Source organism: Paramisgurnus dabryanus, chromosome 10 (genome assembly GCF_030506205.2).
Source record: "Paramisgurnus dabryanus chromosome 10, PD_genome_1.1, whole genome shotgun sequence".
Classification (NCBI taxonomy): domain Eukaryota; kingdom Metazoa; phylum Chordata; class Actinopteri; order Cypriniformes; family Cobitidae; genus Paramisgurnus; species Paramisgurnus dabryanus.
In genome coordinates this window covers 21,979,284-22,000,950 of record NC_133346.1, presented here as the reverse complement: position 1 = coordinate 22,000,950, position 21,667 = coordinate 21,979,284, and the positions used below count along the sequence as shown (strand labels likewise).

General features: G+C 35.4%; 1 protein-coding gene across 1 annotated transcript in view; it reads left to right on the top strand.

The window, feature by feature from the left end:
* Positions 1-20,616, top strand: part of itga1 (integrin, alpha 1) — a 63,564-nt gene extending 42,948 nt beyond the window's left edge. The window contains exons 15-30 of the mRNA XM_065290325.2: positions 8-138; positions 716-876; positions 1,084-1,220; positions 4,840-4,950; positions 9,077-9,153; positions 9,790-9,916; positions 10,116-10,196; positions 10,469-10,545; positions 10,657-10,746; positions 13,264-13,372; positions 14,599-14,712; positions 14,797-14,901; positions 14,979-15,089; positions 15,186-15,281; positions 15,733-15,846; positions 16,823-20,616. Coding sequence (XP_065146397.1) covers positions 8-138; positions 716-876; positions 1,084-1,220; positions 4,840-4,950; positions 9,077-9,153; positions 9,790-9,916; positions 10,116-10,196; positions 10,469-10,545; positions 10,657-10,746; positions 13,264-13,372; positions 14,599-14,712; positions 14,797-14,901; positions 14,979-15,089; positions 15,186-15,281; positions 15,733-15,846; positions 16,823-16,885 — 1,704 coding nt within the window. The 3' untranslated portion in view covers positions 16,886-20,616. The remainder of the gene's footprint in view (positions 1-7; positions 139-715; positions 877-1,083; positions 1,221-4,839; positions 4,951-9,076; positions 9,154-9,789; positions 9,917-10,115; positions 10,197-10,468; positions 10,546-10,656; positions 10,747-13,263; positions 13,373-14,598; positions 14,713-14,796; positions 14,902-14,978; positions 15,090-15,185; positions 15,282-15,732; positions 15,847-16,822) is intronic.
* The last annotated feature ends 1,051 nt before the right edge of the window (positions 20,617-21,667 follow it).

Genomic DNA, 21,667 nt, shown 5'->3' with positions numbered 1-21,667 from the left:
TATTCAGCGCATCGCTGCTGGGGGAGATGGAGAAAAGATGAAGTTCTTTGGCCAATCAATTCACGGCATCATGGATTTAAATGATGACGGTATCATAGATGTCACCATTGGTGGAATAGGAGGCGCCGCACTTTATTGGTAAGTGTCTAAAAATCTTAAAGTATAATATATGATAATGTTATATTATATTACAACTTTTCAATTCCCACTGTATGTAACTTGAACCCACTACCCTCTGGATGTCTGGTTCCCGTTCCCATCCACAGCAGCTGTCTCAAATTTGAACCAGAGCCGAAATATCCCACACTGCCTAAGCTTGTCCATCAGGGGTCATGTCCCGTTTCTTTTGAGACTGGCTGTAAAATTGTGTGAGAGTCTCCGAAAGGAAACTAAACTCTTGGCAGCGTTTTTTTTTTTCTTAGGTCACCCAACATATCATATAGTCTATTTCAGAAAATCCAGAAAATGACTGAGATTTAAAAAATGTAGTGCAAAGCCATGAATTTTAGTTCCATTTTAACTGTCCAGACCTTACAGGGGTTTTCCATTTGCCTCTAATTACCGAAATGTTTGAAAACTACCAGAAGGTGAAGATCTGTGATCTTCAGTATGAACCAGCTGTTGTTGTACAAAATAAAGTAAAGCGCCAGTTCATCCTCCAAACATCGCTCCGTTTACATAAGCACCATGTGAAAACGTTACGCGTTTATTCCAGGTCTCGGGATGTTGCAGAACTTTTTGCAAATATGACCTTCGACCCAAGCAAGATCAATCTGCAACAGACGTGTCAGGTCCACGGCAAGACCACAGTATGTGTGAAGACCAAAGTCTGCTTCAAGTATCAAATCAAGGGGAAAGAAACCGACACAAAAAATGGTAAATGAAGGGCAGTTATGCATTTGGCAGATGTTTTATCTTACAGTGCACTTAATCTAAACATATTTGATCAGTATGTGTGTCCTCTGGGGAACAAACCATGAACTTTGCGTTGCTATTTATTGGCTTTTATTTTCCTCTTTAACCAAGTTTAATGAAAGTTAAGCATTTAAAAACATGGACTTGATTTCTTTTCTCTTCATTCAGTCATCAGGTACAGTTTGACACTGGACTCTCTTAGAGCGATCTCCAGAGGACGCTTCAATGAAACAGACGAAAGAAGGTTGCAGAAAAACGTATCTATCGATGGCACGCTTTGCAGAGAACACACCTTCTACACGTCGGCAAGTAAATCAATCTTCTCATATGCAAGAACAGAGCAGTCAAGGGCTACACAAAACTTTTCTCAAAGGATTTCTGTATGAGATTCGTCAAATTGTATGACTTTATTATCATAACATGTTATCATGTTCATGTTTTCTGAATTAGTGCAAGTTTAATCAAACTGGTTATGCAAGTCAATTAAACTACTATTTAAAGGAACAGTATGTAAGAAATGTATCTCAATTAATCATAAAATGGCCCTGATATGTCACTAGACATTAAGAAATCATTTTCATTTCAAATACTTATATCACTGACAACAGTGGTCCGGCAAGGATATTGTCATTTAAAAAGTGGAGTTGCAGCCTTCAACTTTATGTTGTCATGTTGTGTACTGGCCACCAGTTGTAAGATTGCAGTACCAGTTTTAGCCACAAGTTTTGTGATTGCAGTACCAGTTTTAACCACAATCCTACATACTGTTCCTTTAAGTTTTTGACTAATATATAGTTGAAATTACTTATATTAATTTATTAAGTTTAAGTAAAAGAAAAAAAAATGAGGAGGATATGACTTGTATAGGGGTGAAACTATATCATCTAACAAAAACGTATGTTTGTGGTGGTATCTTATTCCTCGCCAGCGGCAGCATTTTTTAAGATTTTCACAATGTTCTTCTTTAAATGTATAAACATACAATATATCAAAAGAAAGAACAGATCCTCTGCTTTCAAAGAAAAAACTTTTCATCCTATCTTTATTTGTATTTTTATCACCTCGCAAATATGGTTTCTTAAAAATATCAAATTTTGAGCAAAAAAGCTGAATTAATTACATTTTTGTAAAGGACTTTTGATAGAGACTAGATTTAGAGCGATAATCAAAACATACACAGACGCTGTTTCTCAGTATGCGTTCTTCAGCGATCTTGCGTCCTTGTGTCCTCGATCTACGTCATCATTAACAGTCGAAGTTCAATTCCAATTCTCAAGAACGCAAGTACAGAGGACATGTGAAAATACTCTGATGAGTTCTTGATATTGAGGATCCATCGAGTGCAGACTTGCGCGGTGAAATCTGGGGAGGTCCCGTGACCAGCAGGAAGATCGCACACATCTCAATTCTCACAAGTGCGTTCTGTGTTCTCGCGACCTTCTGAGTGTGTTCTTCCAAGGTCGCCTTGCAAGACCAGTCTCCACAAGAACGCAAGGCCGTTCTTTGCGTTCTTAGAATTGAGAAACAGCCAGAGTATTTACAGTTTTGGCGTTAGTGGATGCTTCTGTGTTTTATAAGTTGGTTAAGAGCACCACCTAGTGGATAATAGCTGAAATATGGTATGCCGTAAAAACTCGTCATTGGCAGGGAAGCGTTTTCTCTTAATTGACGAGATAATCCAAATTAGCCAACTTGTAAAATACGGAGTGACCGATATATTGAAGTTGCCAGTATAGCTGATGATATTTAGATTTTCTTTTCCTGGTATCAGACAATAAATGTTTCTTATTGTTCGCTATCAGTTAACTCTCCCCTCCCCAAAAATTTTAGATGTCTCCATATATAAAGATTCAGTTCATCAGTGTGTTAATTAAGGAAACGTTCAAACATTCTGGAAGGAGTCTGATGAGTGGAATCAGGTGTTTTATATCAGGAGACATCTAACACTTTCGGGTGGGGGGGAGCTCTGGAGATGGGAACCACTGCGCTAAATCTTTCTGTTTCTTAAATTAGCTGTTCCTAATGAAAAAACAGTCAGATAAGACACTAAAGAATACAACAGCACTCCGGCGTACAGCAAAGTTTTATTCAAACAGTAGCGTGAGATGTCAGATCCACAGCTGGGGACACAAATGTATTATAAAACAAGTGAACCTTACATTACAAACAATCACAAATCATTTTTATACAGGTACATTATGCACTTTAACTTATTTTGTTTATTTGTACAAATGTTTTGCAAATTGTTTTCAAATACTTAATAGGATAGCACTTTTTTTTTTATTTAGTTTCACCTATGTTTTGTTTGTCTCTCACATTAGCCAACTGGCCACATAGCTCTCTATAAACCCATATCAGTCGAACACTAAACATTGCTGTACACAGATCTTTTAAAACCAGTCCCTTTGCTTTGAAACCACTAAATGTGCGCTTTGTTTACTTCTGATCTAGATTACGTTATTTAAATGTCACTCAGTAGATAAAGAGCATAAAAGTAAGCGTTTGAATCCAAGAGGGTTGGAGTTTAATAAAAGCCAGAAGTTCTCTGATCAAAGGCTTGAGAAAATGGTCCGACTGCAGTAAAATGAACAACAGCCTCTGTCGAGAGACTGCAAAACATCCAGCAGTTTAGTACGTAGCTGACCTGTGAGCTCTGAAGTCATGATGATGTACTGTAGAAAGCCAACATAAAACATACTGTTAGGAGAAACCACAAATCACAGGTGCATGGACCCCAGGTGTACATAAGCAGGGGTAATCTAAACATTTTGATAAAAATTTCCCTAGCTGTCACTGGAGTGGTTCCCTTTCAGAATGTACAGGTACATATTGGTACTGAACTAACAAATGTGTACATAGGACCTTTTTAAAGGGGTCATGTCACAATACTTTTTTAAGATGTCAAATCAATCTTTGGTGTCACTAGAGCACATATGTGAAGTTTTAGCTCAAAATACCATATAGATAATTTATTATAGCATGTTAAAATTGCCACTTTATAGGTGTGTGCCGTTTTGGGTGTTTTTTTGTTTGGGTCTGTAATGCCTTAGAAGCTTCATAAAAACCTCTATAAGATAGCTCTATTAGGTGGGGGATTTTAAACAAGTGGTTTTGCACCTATTTGGCTCCCCCTACTGGCTTAACTTGCATTCTCATTACTGATTGGCTGACTTTGCTGCCACTCAAAATATGTAGCCAATTATTTTAAAGTGGAGGGGCAGTGAGATGCCTGTGATGTCATAAGCATCATCTTTTCAGATTAGGCCGTTTTCTGGCTGACATTTCTTAAAGAGGAATTTCTATGAGACTGAGATGTTTAGCATGTGTAGCACTTTTGTATGTTTGTGAATGTGAGTAGACTACCATTATTCAACAAAGACAAGGTAAAATGTTTTTTCATTCTCTGTCCCCTTTAAGAGGCGGTATTATCATAATAAGAGCTGCTTATGACATCATAAGGAGAGCCAAATTTCAATTACCTATTTTTTCACGTGCTTACAGAGAATGGTTTACCAAAACTAAGTTAATGGGTTGAATTTTTTCACATTTTTCTATGTTGATAGAAGCGCTGGGGACCAATTATAGCACTTAAACATGCATGGAAGAAGTCAGATTTTCATGTAATGGCCCTTTTAAAGGGTCAATTTTTTCTGAAAGTGTAGTTTTTAATTAACATGATTGAATAAGTTCTGCTAATGACTTTGAGCATACATACTGTACAAGAAAGGTTAAGAAACACTGCCATACTGCAAATGTATCATTATTAACTGATAGTCAGTATTTAAGCAATAACATGTGATGTAATAAAATAGTGAGAGAAACAATCTGGACGCATTTTTGAAACTTCTCAATCTGCTTATTTATGCCGCTTGACATTAAGCTTGGTACTAAAAGATTGGCAACATCTTTTATTATCCATTACAGGATAAGCTGGATTTCAGAGATCCCATTATGGTCACACTGGAATTCGGTTTAGTGGAAGAGGATAAAGGTCCGGTGCTGGATGCAGCGTTACCGACATCAATTAACAAAACCGTAAGATGCCGTTCTCACTATTTCTCCTGTATAATAAGTGTGTATACTGCTGAGGTGCAGGTTTACAGTTTATTGACTGTAAGTGTAGGGCACAGAGTGCAATATTTACTGCTCCAGTAACCGCTAAACCAACTGCTGCAGATATAATATTCATTAAATGAATGTGCAGATCTGGGTGCACCAAATGAAGTCGCTCTTATTTTATTAGCACTGCATTTAAAAAAAAAAATGCTGGATAGATATAGGACATAACTTTAATAGGACATAGTCGAGTTGTTCATTTAACCAAGCAAAAATTTCTTGATTTTAATAAGAATATTAGTTTGTTTTAATTATCTGTCTTTGTCATTGCTTTTTTGCTGTTGGATCTCCTGTGCTGGTGAACTGTAAATCTTAGACTAAAACCCCACTGGTTGCTAAAACATGTCAAGGCTGACTCTACATAACCTGCGCATAACAAAGCAGTGCACCCTGTGCTTGTTTATGTCTCTTAAAAGTTTTTGAAAATAGCTTAACATCCAAAGTAAACAGACTCTTATATTTTACACAAGGTGTTTCCCCAGCGCAAAACAACCAATGTGCCTTCTCGTCCTATTAATGTGTAATGACTTTTTAAATTAAATACATACAAACCATTATTTGAATTTATTTATTTATTTTATTTGAGACAAATCAGAGAAATCGCTCAGTGTCGAAGGTGATATAAAAGCAACAGCTGGGTTGTGCTGTGAGGGATGTGGGATGCATTGTTTCAACTATCAGTGAGATTGTCTGCTGAGTAACACAAAAAAACAACCCAAAAACACGACTCGAAAGGCTCGAGCCAGCATTTAGGGTGGAAACAAATGGCCCGGCATATTTTAGAGTGTGGGAGACTTTCACCATGTTGAAGACAGCACTCCCTTACTGTACATGCAGTTATAATGAGATTCTGATAAGCAATGATGTTCCAAATTTAAAGAGCACCTTTTGTCCTATTTACGTTTGGTGTGTAAGTGTGTATTAGTACATAACGATATGCAAAAGGTACAAATCCCCAAAGTTAACTATAACGCGAGTTATCGTCTCCAACGTGCATCTCTTTCCTTGGACTACAACAAACACACGGATGGTAGGCAACAGTTTACTTCCCGACATTATCATTATCCCTTCTGCTTCAGACTCAGCTTGTAAGTTAACTCCTGTTAGCAACTTAATCTTTCAAACATGGTAAGAAGCGTCACATTTCCGCCTGACATAAGACATATTCAGGCCAATCACAATGTACAGATTAGCTGGCCAATCAGGGTAGCTTTTCAAATCCGTGCATTTCAGGAAGAGGGTGAAATCTGGAGCTACAAAAATGTACGGTATGTGGAAAATTATGTGGTTTTTTTAACCATAAACTAAGCAAACACATTGTATTATACCAAATACAAAAAATAACCTTGTTTTTAGCAATATAATAGGTGCCCTTTTAAAGAGCAGATGTGGAGGAGGGGGCCGGGATTAAGCGGATTTAAAGCAAAAGTATTTGATGAATGTATAATACATATATTATTTCATTTTTGAAGGAGGAGACGTTTAGCGGCTTTTGCATCTGAACTTTTCATGTACTGTAGTAGTATGTATACTGAAAGTGAAACGTGACAAAAGCATACTTGAAATATGACCTCTGCATTTTACCCATCCCACTGAGTAGTGACACACACTGCAAGTCATGAAGCCCAGAGAGCAATTGACCTATGGCTAAGCCACGCCCCCAAATGCGACGAGCCAATCACAGTGCGCATAGCAACCCAATAGACTTGCACATTCTTTCCTTCCGCGTCCATTGAAATGCATTGCAGTTCGTCAGTTTTCATTCGTCATTATATATTTTTTCTTGTCATTTTAGGTTTAAAATGGTCAAATGGTGTGCATGGGGTACATGCAACTCCGACACTAGGTATCCCGAAAAGCTGGGCGACTGTGTGTATTTTTAACCCTTTCCCAAGCCACATCTCAACCGAGATAACTTAATCTGGATTAAGCAGACACTTATGCGGTAGACCACAACACCCACTAAACTTGGATAAATTAAAGCAACACTATGTAGTTTCCATGTAAAAATGACTTACAGCTCCCCCATGTGGTTGAAAAGCGCAACAGTGCCTGGTATCAGACACTCTTCTGCAGGCAGGGGGAGGGGCTGGGCTGTGTTTCCTACCCTCCACCGCCACTTTCAGATTGTGCTTGTAGCAGCTAGGAGGCTGCTTAGGTTGCAGCAACAGTACAATTTGTCCAGTTAAAAGTTGTTCTATCACTGAAATAATTTTAGAGACATTATATAAAGGTAAAAAAACTACATAGTGTTGCTTTAAACAAGGATGCCTACATCTGTTCTAAGCTAAGTCAACAATGTATTTGAACGTTATCTTCAACTATCTAACGTAACGTTAGCCTAACATTAGAAAACGTTAACGTTAGCTTTTAGCTGCGTTGTAATGTACATCATGTCACTTAGCTTCATTAACGTATCTGTAAATAACTGAGATAATTTTTTTATTTGTAATAGCAATGTTGTGCTGAATGATTCATGTAAATACTCTAGCACCAAACTAATGGAGAGGTAACTTACTTTTGGTAAAGATAGTAAAAAGGCCTGTCCTGGAAACGTATGCTGAAGCTTTTCATCGAACTTCTCAACCACAAAATTATTAATATAACCCTCCAATGCATAGTTAAGGCCCTTTTGGTGACTTTGAGATGATAAATAGTCTTTATGTCTCCAAAAATCATCAATTGCCTTCTGTGAAATGTCTCCTACTGTGACAGCTGCCATAGTGCCTATCACCAAATGTTGATTGTCCGAGTGAGTGGAGGGGGCGTGGCTTAGCCATAGGTCAATTAGGGTTAAGGTGCCTTGCTCAAAAGCATCACAGTCGCAACCTGCCAGCCAATGAAACTTAAACCGGCAACTCTCGGGTTACATGCCCGATTCTCTAACCACTAGGCGAATGCCCTATACTTCACATTTAGCGTGGGATTGCATACTAAGTTGCAGCCGTGAGGCAGAAGCCAGGACAATTTTTAAGCTTGACATAACTGTTTGTTATATAACTCCTTGTTTTGTTGAAGTGTCTTTATCTCTCTTGCTTCACACAAACAAATACTCAAACAAACAGACAGTTCAGCATTCTGCAGAAATAAGATTATCAGGAAGAAGAGTATGTTTTCCTGAAGAAATCAGCAGGCCCAAACGGAATCTACGCCTGCAGATATCCGCAGAAAACTCAGCAGAATTCTGCGTTTTTAATGCCCGTCATTGAAAAGCACACATATCCTGCACTTGAGCGTGCATGAACACCGGGCAATGTTATTCCCTCCACTTCTGTTCTGTGTGTCTACTCTACAGTAAAAGCCGGAAAACCATTTCTGAGAGTTCTGGTAATCTTATGGCTTATTGATGGTTGCAATTAAACAGTGTGGGGAAATGACATAAAACAACAAAGATTCCTAAAAGCTTATATTGTACAGTTCAATTTGGACTTTTTAGGGGACTGATTCTACACTGTAAAAAATTCCTTGTTTCACTTACATTTTTAAGTTTAATAAACAAGAATTTACATTTAATTTAAAGTTTTTTTACTAGTGAGGAGTTGCTATAGACAGTTTCATTGTACGCATGTGCGGTGACGCGATAAGCGTCTGGTTCGAACTTTACTTCCGGTTTCAGTATTTTTAATGGTCTGACTAGTTGCTAAACTGAACCTCGTCGAAAATAACAAATGTTTTGGTTTATGTTGCTTGTTATATAAATAAGCTATGTTTGAAGTATTTTGTTGTCATTTATTCTTAGCGAAGTTTACCGGAAGTTACGTGCTGACCACGAAAGTTGTTTATGTTGTTACTGCTGAAACCGTCTAGAAATAAAAAAATAAAGTAATAAAAAATAAATTATCTTACATATCAACTTTATTTTTATATCTTAAAGCAACATTTCACTAGTCAAAAAAGTTCAAATTAATTGTAAATTCAAGTTAATTAAACGTAAAAAATTAAGTACAACAAGGAATTTTTACAGTGTAGAAAGGCAGATGTAATAAAACCTTTTTCATTGTTTTTGGTGTTTACTAATATTCATTTAAATTTTCTTTGACTCTAGATTGCTTTAGTTGACTGTGGAAATGATGACAAGTGTGTTGCTAATCTTCACCTCAAAGCGACCGCTGACATTTCAAGGTATTTTAAGAGGCTTTACATTTTTAACCTTGACAGATGAAAAAAAATAATACAATACATTATACCATCTGCTTTTCTATAAGATTCAGATTGACAACAAATTGATAGTCAGTTGTACAGATAAAATGGTCAAAACATGTACTCTAGCTGTCAATTGGGCATTCCCCTTCCAAAAGTTCAGCTTTGCACCTACATAGTTCATATTAGTACATCAGAGGTATCAAATGTAAACACATTTGTTCCTAATGGCACATATCTGGACCCTTTTAAAGTGTACCCCAGTGACAGCTAGGGACCAGTTCTGACCAAGGGCTGAGGATATTGTTCGTCTGTATTACATTTATAGTTTTCTGCTGCCCCCTTGTGTTGACTTTCAAAACATCAAAAATCTCCTTTATTCTGTATACTGAAAGCATTGAGACCAAACCTACTTTAAATCATAGCTCCAAAATCTAAGTCCGTATTCCAGCTTCTTTACACAACAACACTGTGTTTGCTTATGGGACCAGTTGAGATCTACACCAAAGCACAATATTGTATGCTTTCATTGACCATCTAAAGAAACTTTAAAGCATCTTTATGAGAAATACAGAAATCTAATTTAAAATGTTGCGTTGACTTGTTGTTTTTCTTTAGCCTTGTCATAAGGAGTAACCAGGAGAAGTTTTATGTCAACGTTAAAATCCACAATACCGAAGATCATGCTTACAACACCAAGGTCACGATAAGCCACACAGAAAACATCAACTATGTCAAAGTTGAGGTGGGTTTTACACCGCTTAAAATATTGCACGTACAGTATGCAAAGACTTTCGCGTTTTAAGATATATTACTAACATTTGTGCACATCAGCTGAAAATGTAAACAAAAGTCACTATGCTATAATACATTTTTATGTATGCATGAGGTAAAATCTGTCATGCTGTATATTATATATTGACTAATTTTATACATTTTTGTAGCCTAAGGATAAGGACTGTGAGACTGACAACACCAGAATAGTGTGTGCAGTTGGATATCCGTTTCTCAGAAGTAACAAAGAGGTAAGACTTGTCACTATCATCAGTTTTTTGTTGTGATTTACTGTTTTCTACAGAAATTTATCCTACATAATGTAAAGAAGATTTTGTGAAAATATAAGTTGAAATATTTAATATCGACACTTTAGACTGGATTTCGAAAACAGGGTCACATATATTTAAAAATTTATATTTATATAATTTATAAATAATACATGAAATTGAATGATACCACCCGTAGAAATAAATAAATGTTTGTTGTTGTTTAACTAATTTTGTTTACGTTTGTCCAACAGGAAACCTTCAAAATCCAATTTGAGCCCAATCCTTCTCATATTCGTAAAGACATTGTTATCAACGTTACTGCGACCACGTAAGAACTGTATCCATGTATTGTTTTAATGTCTTATGTGATTAACAAAAATAAAGATCAGATAAATCAGAGAATCGTGATGTTTTAATGTGCATTTTTTGTTTATTGCAGTGATAGCGAGGAACCAGAGTCTGCACTGAAAGACAACTTTGTGAGCATCGTCATACCTGTGAAGCACGAAGCCAACCCACGATTCACTGCGTAAGTGTAGCCAACAGGCCCGGTACTAGGCTTGCTGGACTGGGGGGGCAGTCAGGATTTTTGGGTGGGCAGCCATTTCTCGACTAAAATGATTCATACACTAAAATTATGGATGTTTCAATCCAATATTACTTTGCATGTCTTATAATAAAAGGCAATTTATATGTCATTTTGCACGTTCACATTTTAAAAGTAGATGCAATTAGATTAATGATTTATAATGTTATAATGATTACACTAGTTTGACACATTTAGTCACAGTTAATGAAATCAGGCAAGCAGGTGATATAAATATAAAGCTGTACATATAGCTATATTTTATTAATGTTTACACTGCATTTAATCTATTATTTTACTTATAGATAAATTAAAGCCATTCTTATACCTACCCTACCCAACATATGCCTTGATTCTAAATAAACACTTGTTAGGAACTTTATTTCCACTTCTCAAACATTTTCTTCATGTAAAATAATGTATTTTCAATGTGATAAGCTGTATTGTCATTAATTCCTGACCCTATCATACATGCTGCTGCAGCAACCTCGAATATCACAACAAAGAACAATGCTTTAAATAATATATTGTTGCATCATGTAAGCAATTTGACATGCATGACAAATTCGTCAAAGGTTATCCTGTTTGCCTATAACAGCACCAGACAAAAGCACAAGCCCTAAAATACTGTAAGTGTGATTTGCGACGAGACAAAAGAGAAATCACACTGCTTTGTTTATAACACAGCAAATTAGATATTATAATACAACGCAACATTACAATACAACGTTTTACCTTACGATGACCTTGCGGAGTGAAAGCTCCTCTTGAACTTAAAAGTCTGTAGATTTTTGCGTGTGAAGTTTTTCTCAAACGCGAGCTGAATGATGAATGACGATGACAAAACCACTAAAATTTGATTTTAAAACTGCACTGCACGCGATGCTCAGCTGTTACAATACTGTATATTTACTGTATAACCATCTTATATCATTTATATCTACTATATAGTATGCCACAACCAAACTGCATATTCTAATTTTAATAAACAGAACTACATCTAAAACAAACACATTAAATGCTGCTGGAGACTTGCCATTGGCTGTTGTATTTGCATGAATAAATAATGAGGTGAGTCTAAGAAAGGATAAGGGGCTATTTTGGGCATGTTTTACTATAAAAAAGTTTTAATTTAATATGTGTTGGGTTATAACGTTTATGTAATACTAAATTGCATTGTTTTTGATACATATTTTAAAGATGCGTTTTTTTAGTTACCTTCATAGAGAACAGTAGTACTTTTCCTGTGACTTAAATACTGCTGAAAAGACTTCCAAGGTTCGAATAAGCTAATCAGATGTTAGTGGGCGGGAGCTGTAAGCGCTAGCGCTTGCCTAAAGAAGACGTTTTTGTGTAAAGAGACTCTGTTATTTTAAGGTTGGCTGGACATTTTTGGGGGGGCACAAGGAAAATCTGGAGGGGCAATGCCCCCCCCAGCCCCCCTGTAGACCCGGCCCTGGTAGCCAATCACATTCATTGCATTATTTAAACCATCCAATCAGCTGAGCATGCACATATGGGGATGCAGTACACTAGTGATAACAAAAATACTATAATGAGCATAAACAATAATGTTGACACATATGTGTTAAAGAAAAATGAAAATTCTGTCATCATTTACTCACTCTCATGTTGTTACAAACCTGTATACATTTCTTTGTTCTAATAAACATGAAGGAAAATATTTTGAGGATTTTTTGGAAAAAAAAAACGTTCATGTCATTGTTTAGATCTCTTCTGAAACACTAATGAAGACATTTGTGAGATCTCTTGGTCTTTATCTTAAACATACAACAAATGCAAAATAATTTGCTCTCCATTTATCCTCAGTCTAAGAGTAATTATTTAGTTTAAACACTTAACTCATTCCCCGCCAACCATTTTTTGAAAAAAAAAAAACATTTGATTTTTACAAAAGTTTCACAAAATGCCTTACAGGAAGATTTTCTTCCCTCAGCTTTCAAACAAACAATAAACAAACTAACAAAACAGGAAAAAAAAAATTCAGCCTATCTATATTTTTTCTCTGCCTATAAACTCTTAAATATGGATATTTTTCTTTAAAAATTTCTTTAGCAAAAAGCTAAATAATTGCATTTTTATGAAGGAATTTTGTTGAAGATCAGATTCAGAACCATTATCAAAACATACACACAATTTAAAATGAGTAAATAACGTTTTAGCTTCAGTTTTTTCATAAATTGGGTAAGTGCGCAGATTGCAGGTTAACATAAAAAATTATCGGGAACACTTTTTTATGCAAATGTTTTCTCTTAATTGATGAGATAACTCGTCAATGGCGGGGAGAGAGTTAAACTTTTTTAAAATATATATCTTGTGAAGCACAAAGTTTCTGTAAAATCAACTTTGTTCAGGCATGCCCAATTCTGCAATATTTATATTTATTGTTTATATTGTTAAAGAGATTTCAGCTGTGATCTTTTTCATTGGCTTCTCTAGTGTCAAGTATATGAAGGAGGACTACATCATATTAAAAGGGAAGGACACCATACCAAGTGTTTTCAACCACACTAGTGTGATCGGAGATGAGGTCAAAATCAGCTATACGGTAAGACCTCCTTCAGATTGTTGTCCTGTCCTATAGACAAGCATATGTGTTTAGTGTGCTGGTAAAATGAGTCTTATTTTGAGCTACAGCCAAAAGAAAGTTTGGAAATTGGCATTTTCACAAAAATAATTACATTAAGCCCTCGTCTAGCGATCCCAATGCTCTTTATTTGTATGTTTTCTGAGAGCTGTACCGTCCTAAATGCTTAATCTAATACAAAGATGCAGGTCCATCCACATGCGTGTCTGACATTTTGGTTTCGATTGTATGCAGGAATTAGAAAATGAATTGCTTGATGTGAGAGAAAAAGTTTGGCATGTGATTGTTGTTAAAATAGTTATTTAGAGCGATAAGACATGAATACGCTCTTCCTCGTATCTTCCTGATATATACACACATACACAGAATTACAGTTTTAAAAATAAATATTTTGACAAGAATTCATGCAGATATAATTTGTTATATCTTAAGTGAATATTTGATTGTTGGGCAAAATATCTGATGTGTAACATTATATTAGATCCTTGCATTACAGTAGTAAAGTAAAGCTGTCTCGATGTCAATCAAACTATAAAAGAAAAAAAATTACATATTTTTCCTGTAGTATTGTTTTTGACTTTGTGTGTGCTAAATCTATTAGTTTGACCAGTGATTTTAAGGTATTGATGCTGTGATTTTGCTTTTGAACTTTTAAAAAATGTTAAACAGAATTTTTCTCAAAATTGACTTTACTGACTCTATCAACTTCAAACGTGTGTAGTCCTGTCAATCTTTGCCCAATTCCAACAAATTATACATTGCTTTAAAGTTTTTTTTTTTATAAAGAATGTCAAAATAACATTTACTCATTCCGACTCATTTGCCAGCACGTGTCACATAAATACTAGAATAGAAAGAGGAATTATTAAAGAGAACTACTGGATGACTATTTCATGGTATTTTATAGAAAGATCATTTAGGGTGACTGAGTTATCTTTACAAAAAAACTTACAAAAGCTGTCACTGGGGCAGTACCCTTTACAAAAAGAGGGCATATTGGTACCTCGACAGACTGGTACATATTAGAACTGGTACTGCCCAGTGACAGCTTTTGTAGCTTTTTGAGATTGTAGAAACTGAAATGTTGTGCCATTGTAAAAAAAACTTGTTTTGGGTGTGATCACAATCCAGTTTCATTTAAACTGTATGATCAGGTGTGAATACCTTAATGTGATTGTCTTTAACAGATTGAGAGAGACACAGAAATGCAGAGTCCTCCATTTCAGCTCCAAATAACCTTCCCATATCGCACAGCCGGAGCAAACTGGCTGCTGTACTTCACAGATCTCACCCATTCAGCGGTAGGTCCTCAGTTTCCTCAAATTATTTGTAGCAGAGATGATTCCCGATTCAGTTGACTCAACAGTCTTATTTTGTTTCTACAGAACATCAACTGTGATGCCAAAAAGTTGATTAACCCTTTAAACATCAAACCTGACAATCCTTACACAGTTACTTCTAAGAAAGAAAGCTTGAGTGTCTATCTTTTGGTGAGTAAATGCTGTTTGCGAGTGAATACATTAAGAATTTATGAAGACTTCTAAGGATCTTTTTCTTTGTCTCTCAGAGTTGTAAAGAAGAAAGAAACCCCTGCAAATCATTTAGCTGTTCGATCCCACCTGCTGACTTCAACCAGATCAATGCCACTTTTAGAGTTTGGCGACCCACCTTCATCAAAGTACGACCGTACACCTGATCTTTTATTGCTAACTGCGATCTTACCATATGCTGTATTGATACTCATAATTCTAATGTCTGCTTTCGAAACATTTAGGGAGAATTTTCTAGCATCAACATGGCTGTTGATGCAATGCTGGAGAGCAAAGACCCTGAGCTGTTTGTGTTAAATCAGAATGTCATAAGTCGTGAGGTACGTATGAAACATAGAAAAAATCAAATACATGGAAAATATGAAAAACTGAGAATTATTCAATCAGACTTTACAGCTATTTTAAAAGGCTGTTTTTAAAGAAAAATGTCCCGCCTAGAACCTAGCAAGCAATTTTGCGTCCTAACGTCTCTGACAAGTTTTTGTCTATTTGTGAAAATAGTTGTTTTACCATAGCCAACAAAATGAATGAAATAAAAAAATTAAGAATTACTGTTGACTTTGTTTATAATATATGATAGATTTTTATCTTCACTTAGTTGTTTTGGCAAAAACGACATGTACCCAATTTCAAGTTTGTTTCGGCTAGCTATCCAACTAAACTTTGTTTACATCATGTGTTGCAAAATGGAGAAAGTCGGCAAAACCACTGGTTGTTAATCTTACCTAATTTAGTTTTGAAATCCTGACCAGTCTTATTTCTCCTCCGCAGGTCAAAATACAAGTAACCAAAGATATACAAACTGGAATCCCGCTGTGGATTATCATCTTGAGTATTCTCCTAGGATTATTAATACTGGCTCTTGTCATCTTCGCTTTATGGAAGGTTAGTATCGTCTGTGTTATGTTAGCTCTTCTCTTTCGGCATGTACATTTTCGGCGGCATGCTAAAAGGAAGCAATTAAAGCCTGAAAAATCATGCACACTTTAAAGGCACAATATGTAATTTTTGGCATTAAAATGTTCAAAAACGATTGTAAACTCATATATAAAATATTTATATATCCAGATGCTTTCAAAAGTGTTTAAATCCAGAGGAATTAATTTTTTTTACCAGTTTAATGTCCCTCCTTGATCACCTGTTAATTGTGTCGTGTTTGCGTTATCCTCGGCTACTGCTTTTGCTGCCCTAGAAATCATAAGGGTGTTTGACTTCATGTGTCTGCAAAGTACTACTTTCTAATCCCTCTTATAATGTCATTTTATGTAAATCTAGCCCTAAACCGAAGCGACAATGGTAAGAAAATAGGACAAAACAGTTGAGTAACCAATACGTGATAGTTACACCGAAACAGGAATTCGTTTTACGATCACGAAAAAACTGTGAAATTCGTGATAATCACGAAAAAAGAATCAAAAATTACGTGACTATATAAGGAAATTTTGTGAGACTTGGCTGTTTATTGCACGTTACACTCAAAACACACCCATTACTCATTACGAGAAAAGGAACAACCCTTTTAGGCCGTGCGTGTGGTGCACAAACCATTTTTCCCGTGTAAAATTAGCAAAAGTGGAATTAGACCATGCGCCATGCTCTTAAGACAATGCGTTTTGATCGTTAAAATAGGGCCCTTAATACATGAACATGATTGGGATTCCCATTTAATTGATTTTCATCCACAGTGGGGGTCAAGACTACAACTCCCATCATTCCATGCCATCAGCTCTTTCAAAGTACAATCAAGCAACACCTCTTTAATTGTTTTGTGACTTCTAGCTGCAAACATTACATATAGTGCCCTTAAGTCCATGATACATTGTGATGTTAAATGATAAACATTGTGATTATTGTCCTGCAGGCTGGATTCTTCAAGAGAAAATCAGTAGAAGAAATGAATGAAGAAAAGAAGGATTCTGACTGAGGATTATAGATCCGTAGATGGCATTCTTCAGGTCAACTCATGCAAGACAACCAGCAAAGGTCATTGAGATTATAATGAAGAAATCTGAAAATCAGAGTCACGTAGTAAATTGGGGTTCCCTGCATTTAAGAGTTGACCGACATTTTGCTTGACACTTTGAATAATCTTCATGTTCCCAGTGCAAAATTCAGCCAAATGTGAACTCCAGTGAACTTCTCACACACCACAAGGTTGGTGGACATGTTGCCAAACCCAGAGAGTCAAGCTTTGAAAAGCAAAGCGGCGTATGTTCATCTAACTTGAACCTGAAATCCCACCAGCCAAAAAAAAAAAAAACACAGGAGGCAGGAGCACAAGTCATGTGTTCTCATCCGTATCCATCATCAGCAAAGGAGAGTTCAGTAACCTGTCCTGGCTTTACATACCAAAACTTCAACAGAGATCTACAGCTCTTAATCAGAAACATACCTTCATATGGGTCACAGATTTATATACTGTATGTAGATCTATGTCATTTATTTGTTTGGGGAGGGTTTTTGTAAAGCACTGTACAGTAATGTTTTTTTGAGCTTAGTGTTATCGGCACATTCCTTTTAATTCACAACGCAGGTTTTGGCACTGATGTTTCTCACACTTTTTGTCTTTATCCGAGCATGAAGATCAAAAGGTCTGGTTGTACTGTAAATGTAAAGCTTAAAGTGTACATAAGGTTATGTTTGCAATATCACTTTATTGATAAATGAATAGCTTTATCGGTGCGATTTCGACACATTGTAGAAAACAATTTCACACCTACAACATTTCTCAGGTATTCCAGACACACAGCGTTTGGAATCATACAATTAGACAGTCATTCATATTTCCTGTTTAGTTCCCGCCATATGTACATATTATAAAATAATTACTGTACTTGACTAAACAAGAAATGTATTTTTTCAGATTTTGCCAAAATATTTCTTCTGCTGAGAGAAAATTAATGTAGAAAGCACTGTTAGAAGAAAATGATCCCTACTGTATTTGTCACTGGGGCGGTACGCTTTCACAATGACACTTTTGCACCTAAAGATATTATTAGGACCTTATAAGAGTACTGCCCCAGTGACAGCATGGGTCATGATTTTTCTGAAGTGCACAGAATAAATAATATTAGTTATATGAACTGCTTTTTGAAACATAACAGACCCTGAAAAACAACAGCTTAAAAGATAGTATGTTTTAAATCAAACAACATGAGTTATAAGCAGTGTTGGGGGTAACGCATTACAAGTAACGCGCATTACGTAATAATATTATTTTTCTGAAGTAACGAGTAAAGTAATGCATTACTTTATAAATATACACATTCATATTTGAGTTACTTTTATTAAAAAGTAATGTGAGTTACTTTTCAATTTAATTAGTTCAATTTAAAAATAAAATAATGTACTGAATTAAACGGAACATATTAACGTAAAATTACGCACTCTTTGCGCCTGAGCAGGAACAGTTTGAATCGGAAACAGGCCATGACATTTTTGCGATCATAAAAAAACACCTGCAAGGCCTGAAAGACATCAAGTAAGAAAAAGTAACGCAAAAGAAACGTAAAAGTAACGTAAGGATTACTTTCCATGAAAAGTAACTAAGTAACGCAATTAGTTACTTTTTCTGGGAGTAACTTATTATAGTAATGCATTACTTTTAAAAGTAACTTCCCCAACACTGGTTCTAAGTATATGATGACAGAGTTATTCATTTACGTGATGCAAAAACCGCTAAACGCCACCTCTGTCAAAAATAATGATGTCAACCGAATGCTCTTGGCGTGCATCAAACACTTTTGCTTCAAATCTGCTTAATCCTGATCTCAGGCCATTCAGAAATCCATTAAGAGTCAGTAGTATACTGTAGATAAATGTTTATGGCCCTTATGGGCTGATAAATAGTATAGAAACATGAAACACAAAGCACCAGTGTGGTGCAGGTAAAGAATGCACAGTACCGACTAAATACAGATATTGTATATGAGTGCCTTAATATGCAGTTCACTGAGTTTATGAGTGGGGGGAAATTGATTCATTTGTGACCCTGCCTGTGAAATCAAGATTAATCTAATAATAATATGAGAAAGAGCAAGTATGATTTTAATCACTGATTTCATATTGATTTCAATCTTTGACATGATCTTACTCAGTCAATATTAAAAATATCAAATATTATTTATGTAGGATGATTTTATGTACACTCTTAGAACGGATGTGTTAAAAACAACACAATATGTGTCAGTTTAGGGACAACACACCAAATGTGTTGTCCCAGAATACACACATATCTCTGTTATTATTGGAACAAAACATTTTGTGTTACTTTTAACTAACTTGTGTTTTATTTAAATACAAAATCAACACTAAATGACACATAATTTGTTAAAATGACACATAATGTGTTAAAATGACACATAATGTGTTTAATAGCATAACAAAAAACAAAAAATGAACACATCCTTTCCTAGAGTGATAGAAAACAGTAAATACCTTTAGTTGGGTTTTACAGACTGGGTCAAATTTCTCTTATTACCCATACAATTAATGTAATGTATTATGAATAAATGCATTAATAATGCATTAAGCCATTGTTTTAAGATTTGTAAAAATGTAGCTGAACATTTATTTTCATTCTCCATTTATGTCACTTTCATCTTCTTCCTATGTTGAAGTGTCAGATAAAAAAAATGTGATCATCAATTGAAAATAATTTTAAGTGTGAAAATGTAACACATTCAGAGTGAAATTATATTTTGGTTACACTTTATTTTTATCGTCCAGTTGATTTATTCTACCAACTTTAAGTTTATATACTACTAAACGTCACACAAAAAAGACCAAAGGAGTATTAGTAGATGGTGTTAGGGTTAGTGGGTTAAGCTGACATAGTTGAAAAAGTACATAAAGGGACATAAAATTATTTTCCGACCCCTATACAAACCTATATACATTTCTTTGTTCTGCAAAATTCAAATGAGTATATTTTGAACAATATTTGTAGCCAAACAGATCTGGGGCACCATTGACTTCCATAGTAAGAGAAAATAATAAAATAATAAGTGAATGGTGCCCCAGATCTAGCAAAACAAAGACATTTATACAGGTTTGGAACAGCGTGAGTGTTAGTAAATGATGACAGCATTTAAATTGTTTGGTGAACTATTCCTTTAAAATCATTTGAAAGCCTGTTGAGGGATCATCACAATAAAGTGTTAGTAGATATTAAGCAGACCGTCTACTAAAAGTTGATGAAAAGATTCTAAGTAATTTGTGGTTAATAAAATGTCTAAAGTGGACTATCAGAATAAAGTGTTACTTTTATTTTTTTCTTTCAAAGGAGGCAAAAACAATTCAGGAAAAGTGCTTTTTATTCAGGTGGTACTTTGTTGTACTTAATTTTCTTCACGTGTCACATTACCTTTTGCTTACTTCCAATGTCACAGTTTTGTAAATGTATTATGAGGTTTGAAATGTATATAAGATCACTCAGCATTCATTTTTAAGCACATAAAAAAAGTAAAAAAAAAAACAGTTTGGCTTTGAAAACATCAAGCCTCGCTCTGAATTGGAGTCAGTCACTCTGCTGTGAAGTTTCTGTGTAATGCACTGGTTTGTCATGTTGTACATACTCACCACAGAAATTTAAAGCATGGCACATATTGTCAAAAAACATGCGCAGAATATAATAAATGCTTATTTTGTAATTTAGTTCATGTGAATTTGTGTGTGCTATTTTATTCATGTACTGTAGGGGTATTACTATAAATGATTGTCATCTGCTACTAACACAGCTAAGTATAATGTCACAAAGTCATTTTTTGTGATTTACATTTTCAACATAAAATCACCTAATGTAAAGAACATTGTGTGAAAATATAGCCTTGATATCTTTAATATTGACTGAGGAAGGTCATGTCAAAGATTGAAACTTTGGTAGGCGAGAGCGGTTGTCACACTATTCACACTGTTTAACATTTACTGAGCACCATTCATCACAATGGTATAAATCGCATACCAAATGAAAGAAAAAAGTCTTGGGCACATATGTTGTATTCATTACATTTCATATGATTTATTATGAAACCCTGCTAACCCTGCTTTTGTGGGGTTAACCCTGCATTGCGTTAACATAAAATGTTATAAACCCAATTAAACACAGCAGAAGCAGCTATTCAAGGTGTTTAGGGTTGCTTGATAATTACAGACAAGTGTGAAACGTCAGATTATGAATACCTAGGGTTATCTCTGTGCAATAATCAGCGAAGTTCACTTCCGGTCGTCATTGACTCATCTGACAAAAAGGAAGCTTAGTGCCAGCAAGTGGCCTACTCAAGCCCAAGTCTCTAATGCAGTGGTTCTCAAACTGGGGGCCGCAAGATGGTGCCAGGGGGGCCCCAGTTTTATGACATTTTATAAAATAAATGTATTTATCATGAATTCTGTGCAATTAAAGGAACAGTATGTAAGAAATTTATATCAATTGATCATTAAATGGCCCTGAAATGTCACTAGATATTAAGAAATCATTTTCATTTCAAATACTTATATCACTGACAACAGTGGTATAACCAGGATATTGTCATTTGAAAAGTGGAGTTGCAGCCCTCAACTGATGTTTATGTTGTCATTTTGTATATTGGCCACCAGCTGTGTGATTGCAGTGCCAGTTTTAGCCACATGTTTTGTGATTGCAATACCAGTTTTGGCCACAATCCTACATACTGTTCCTTTAAACCTAAAAAATAAGGCTACTAACCAA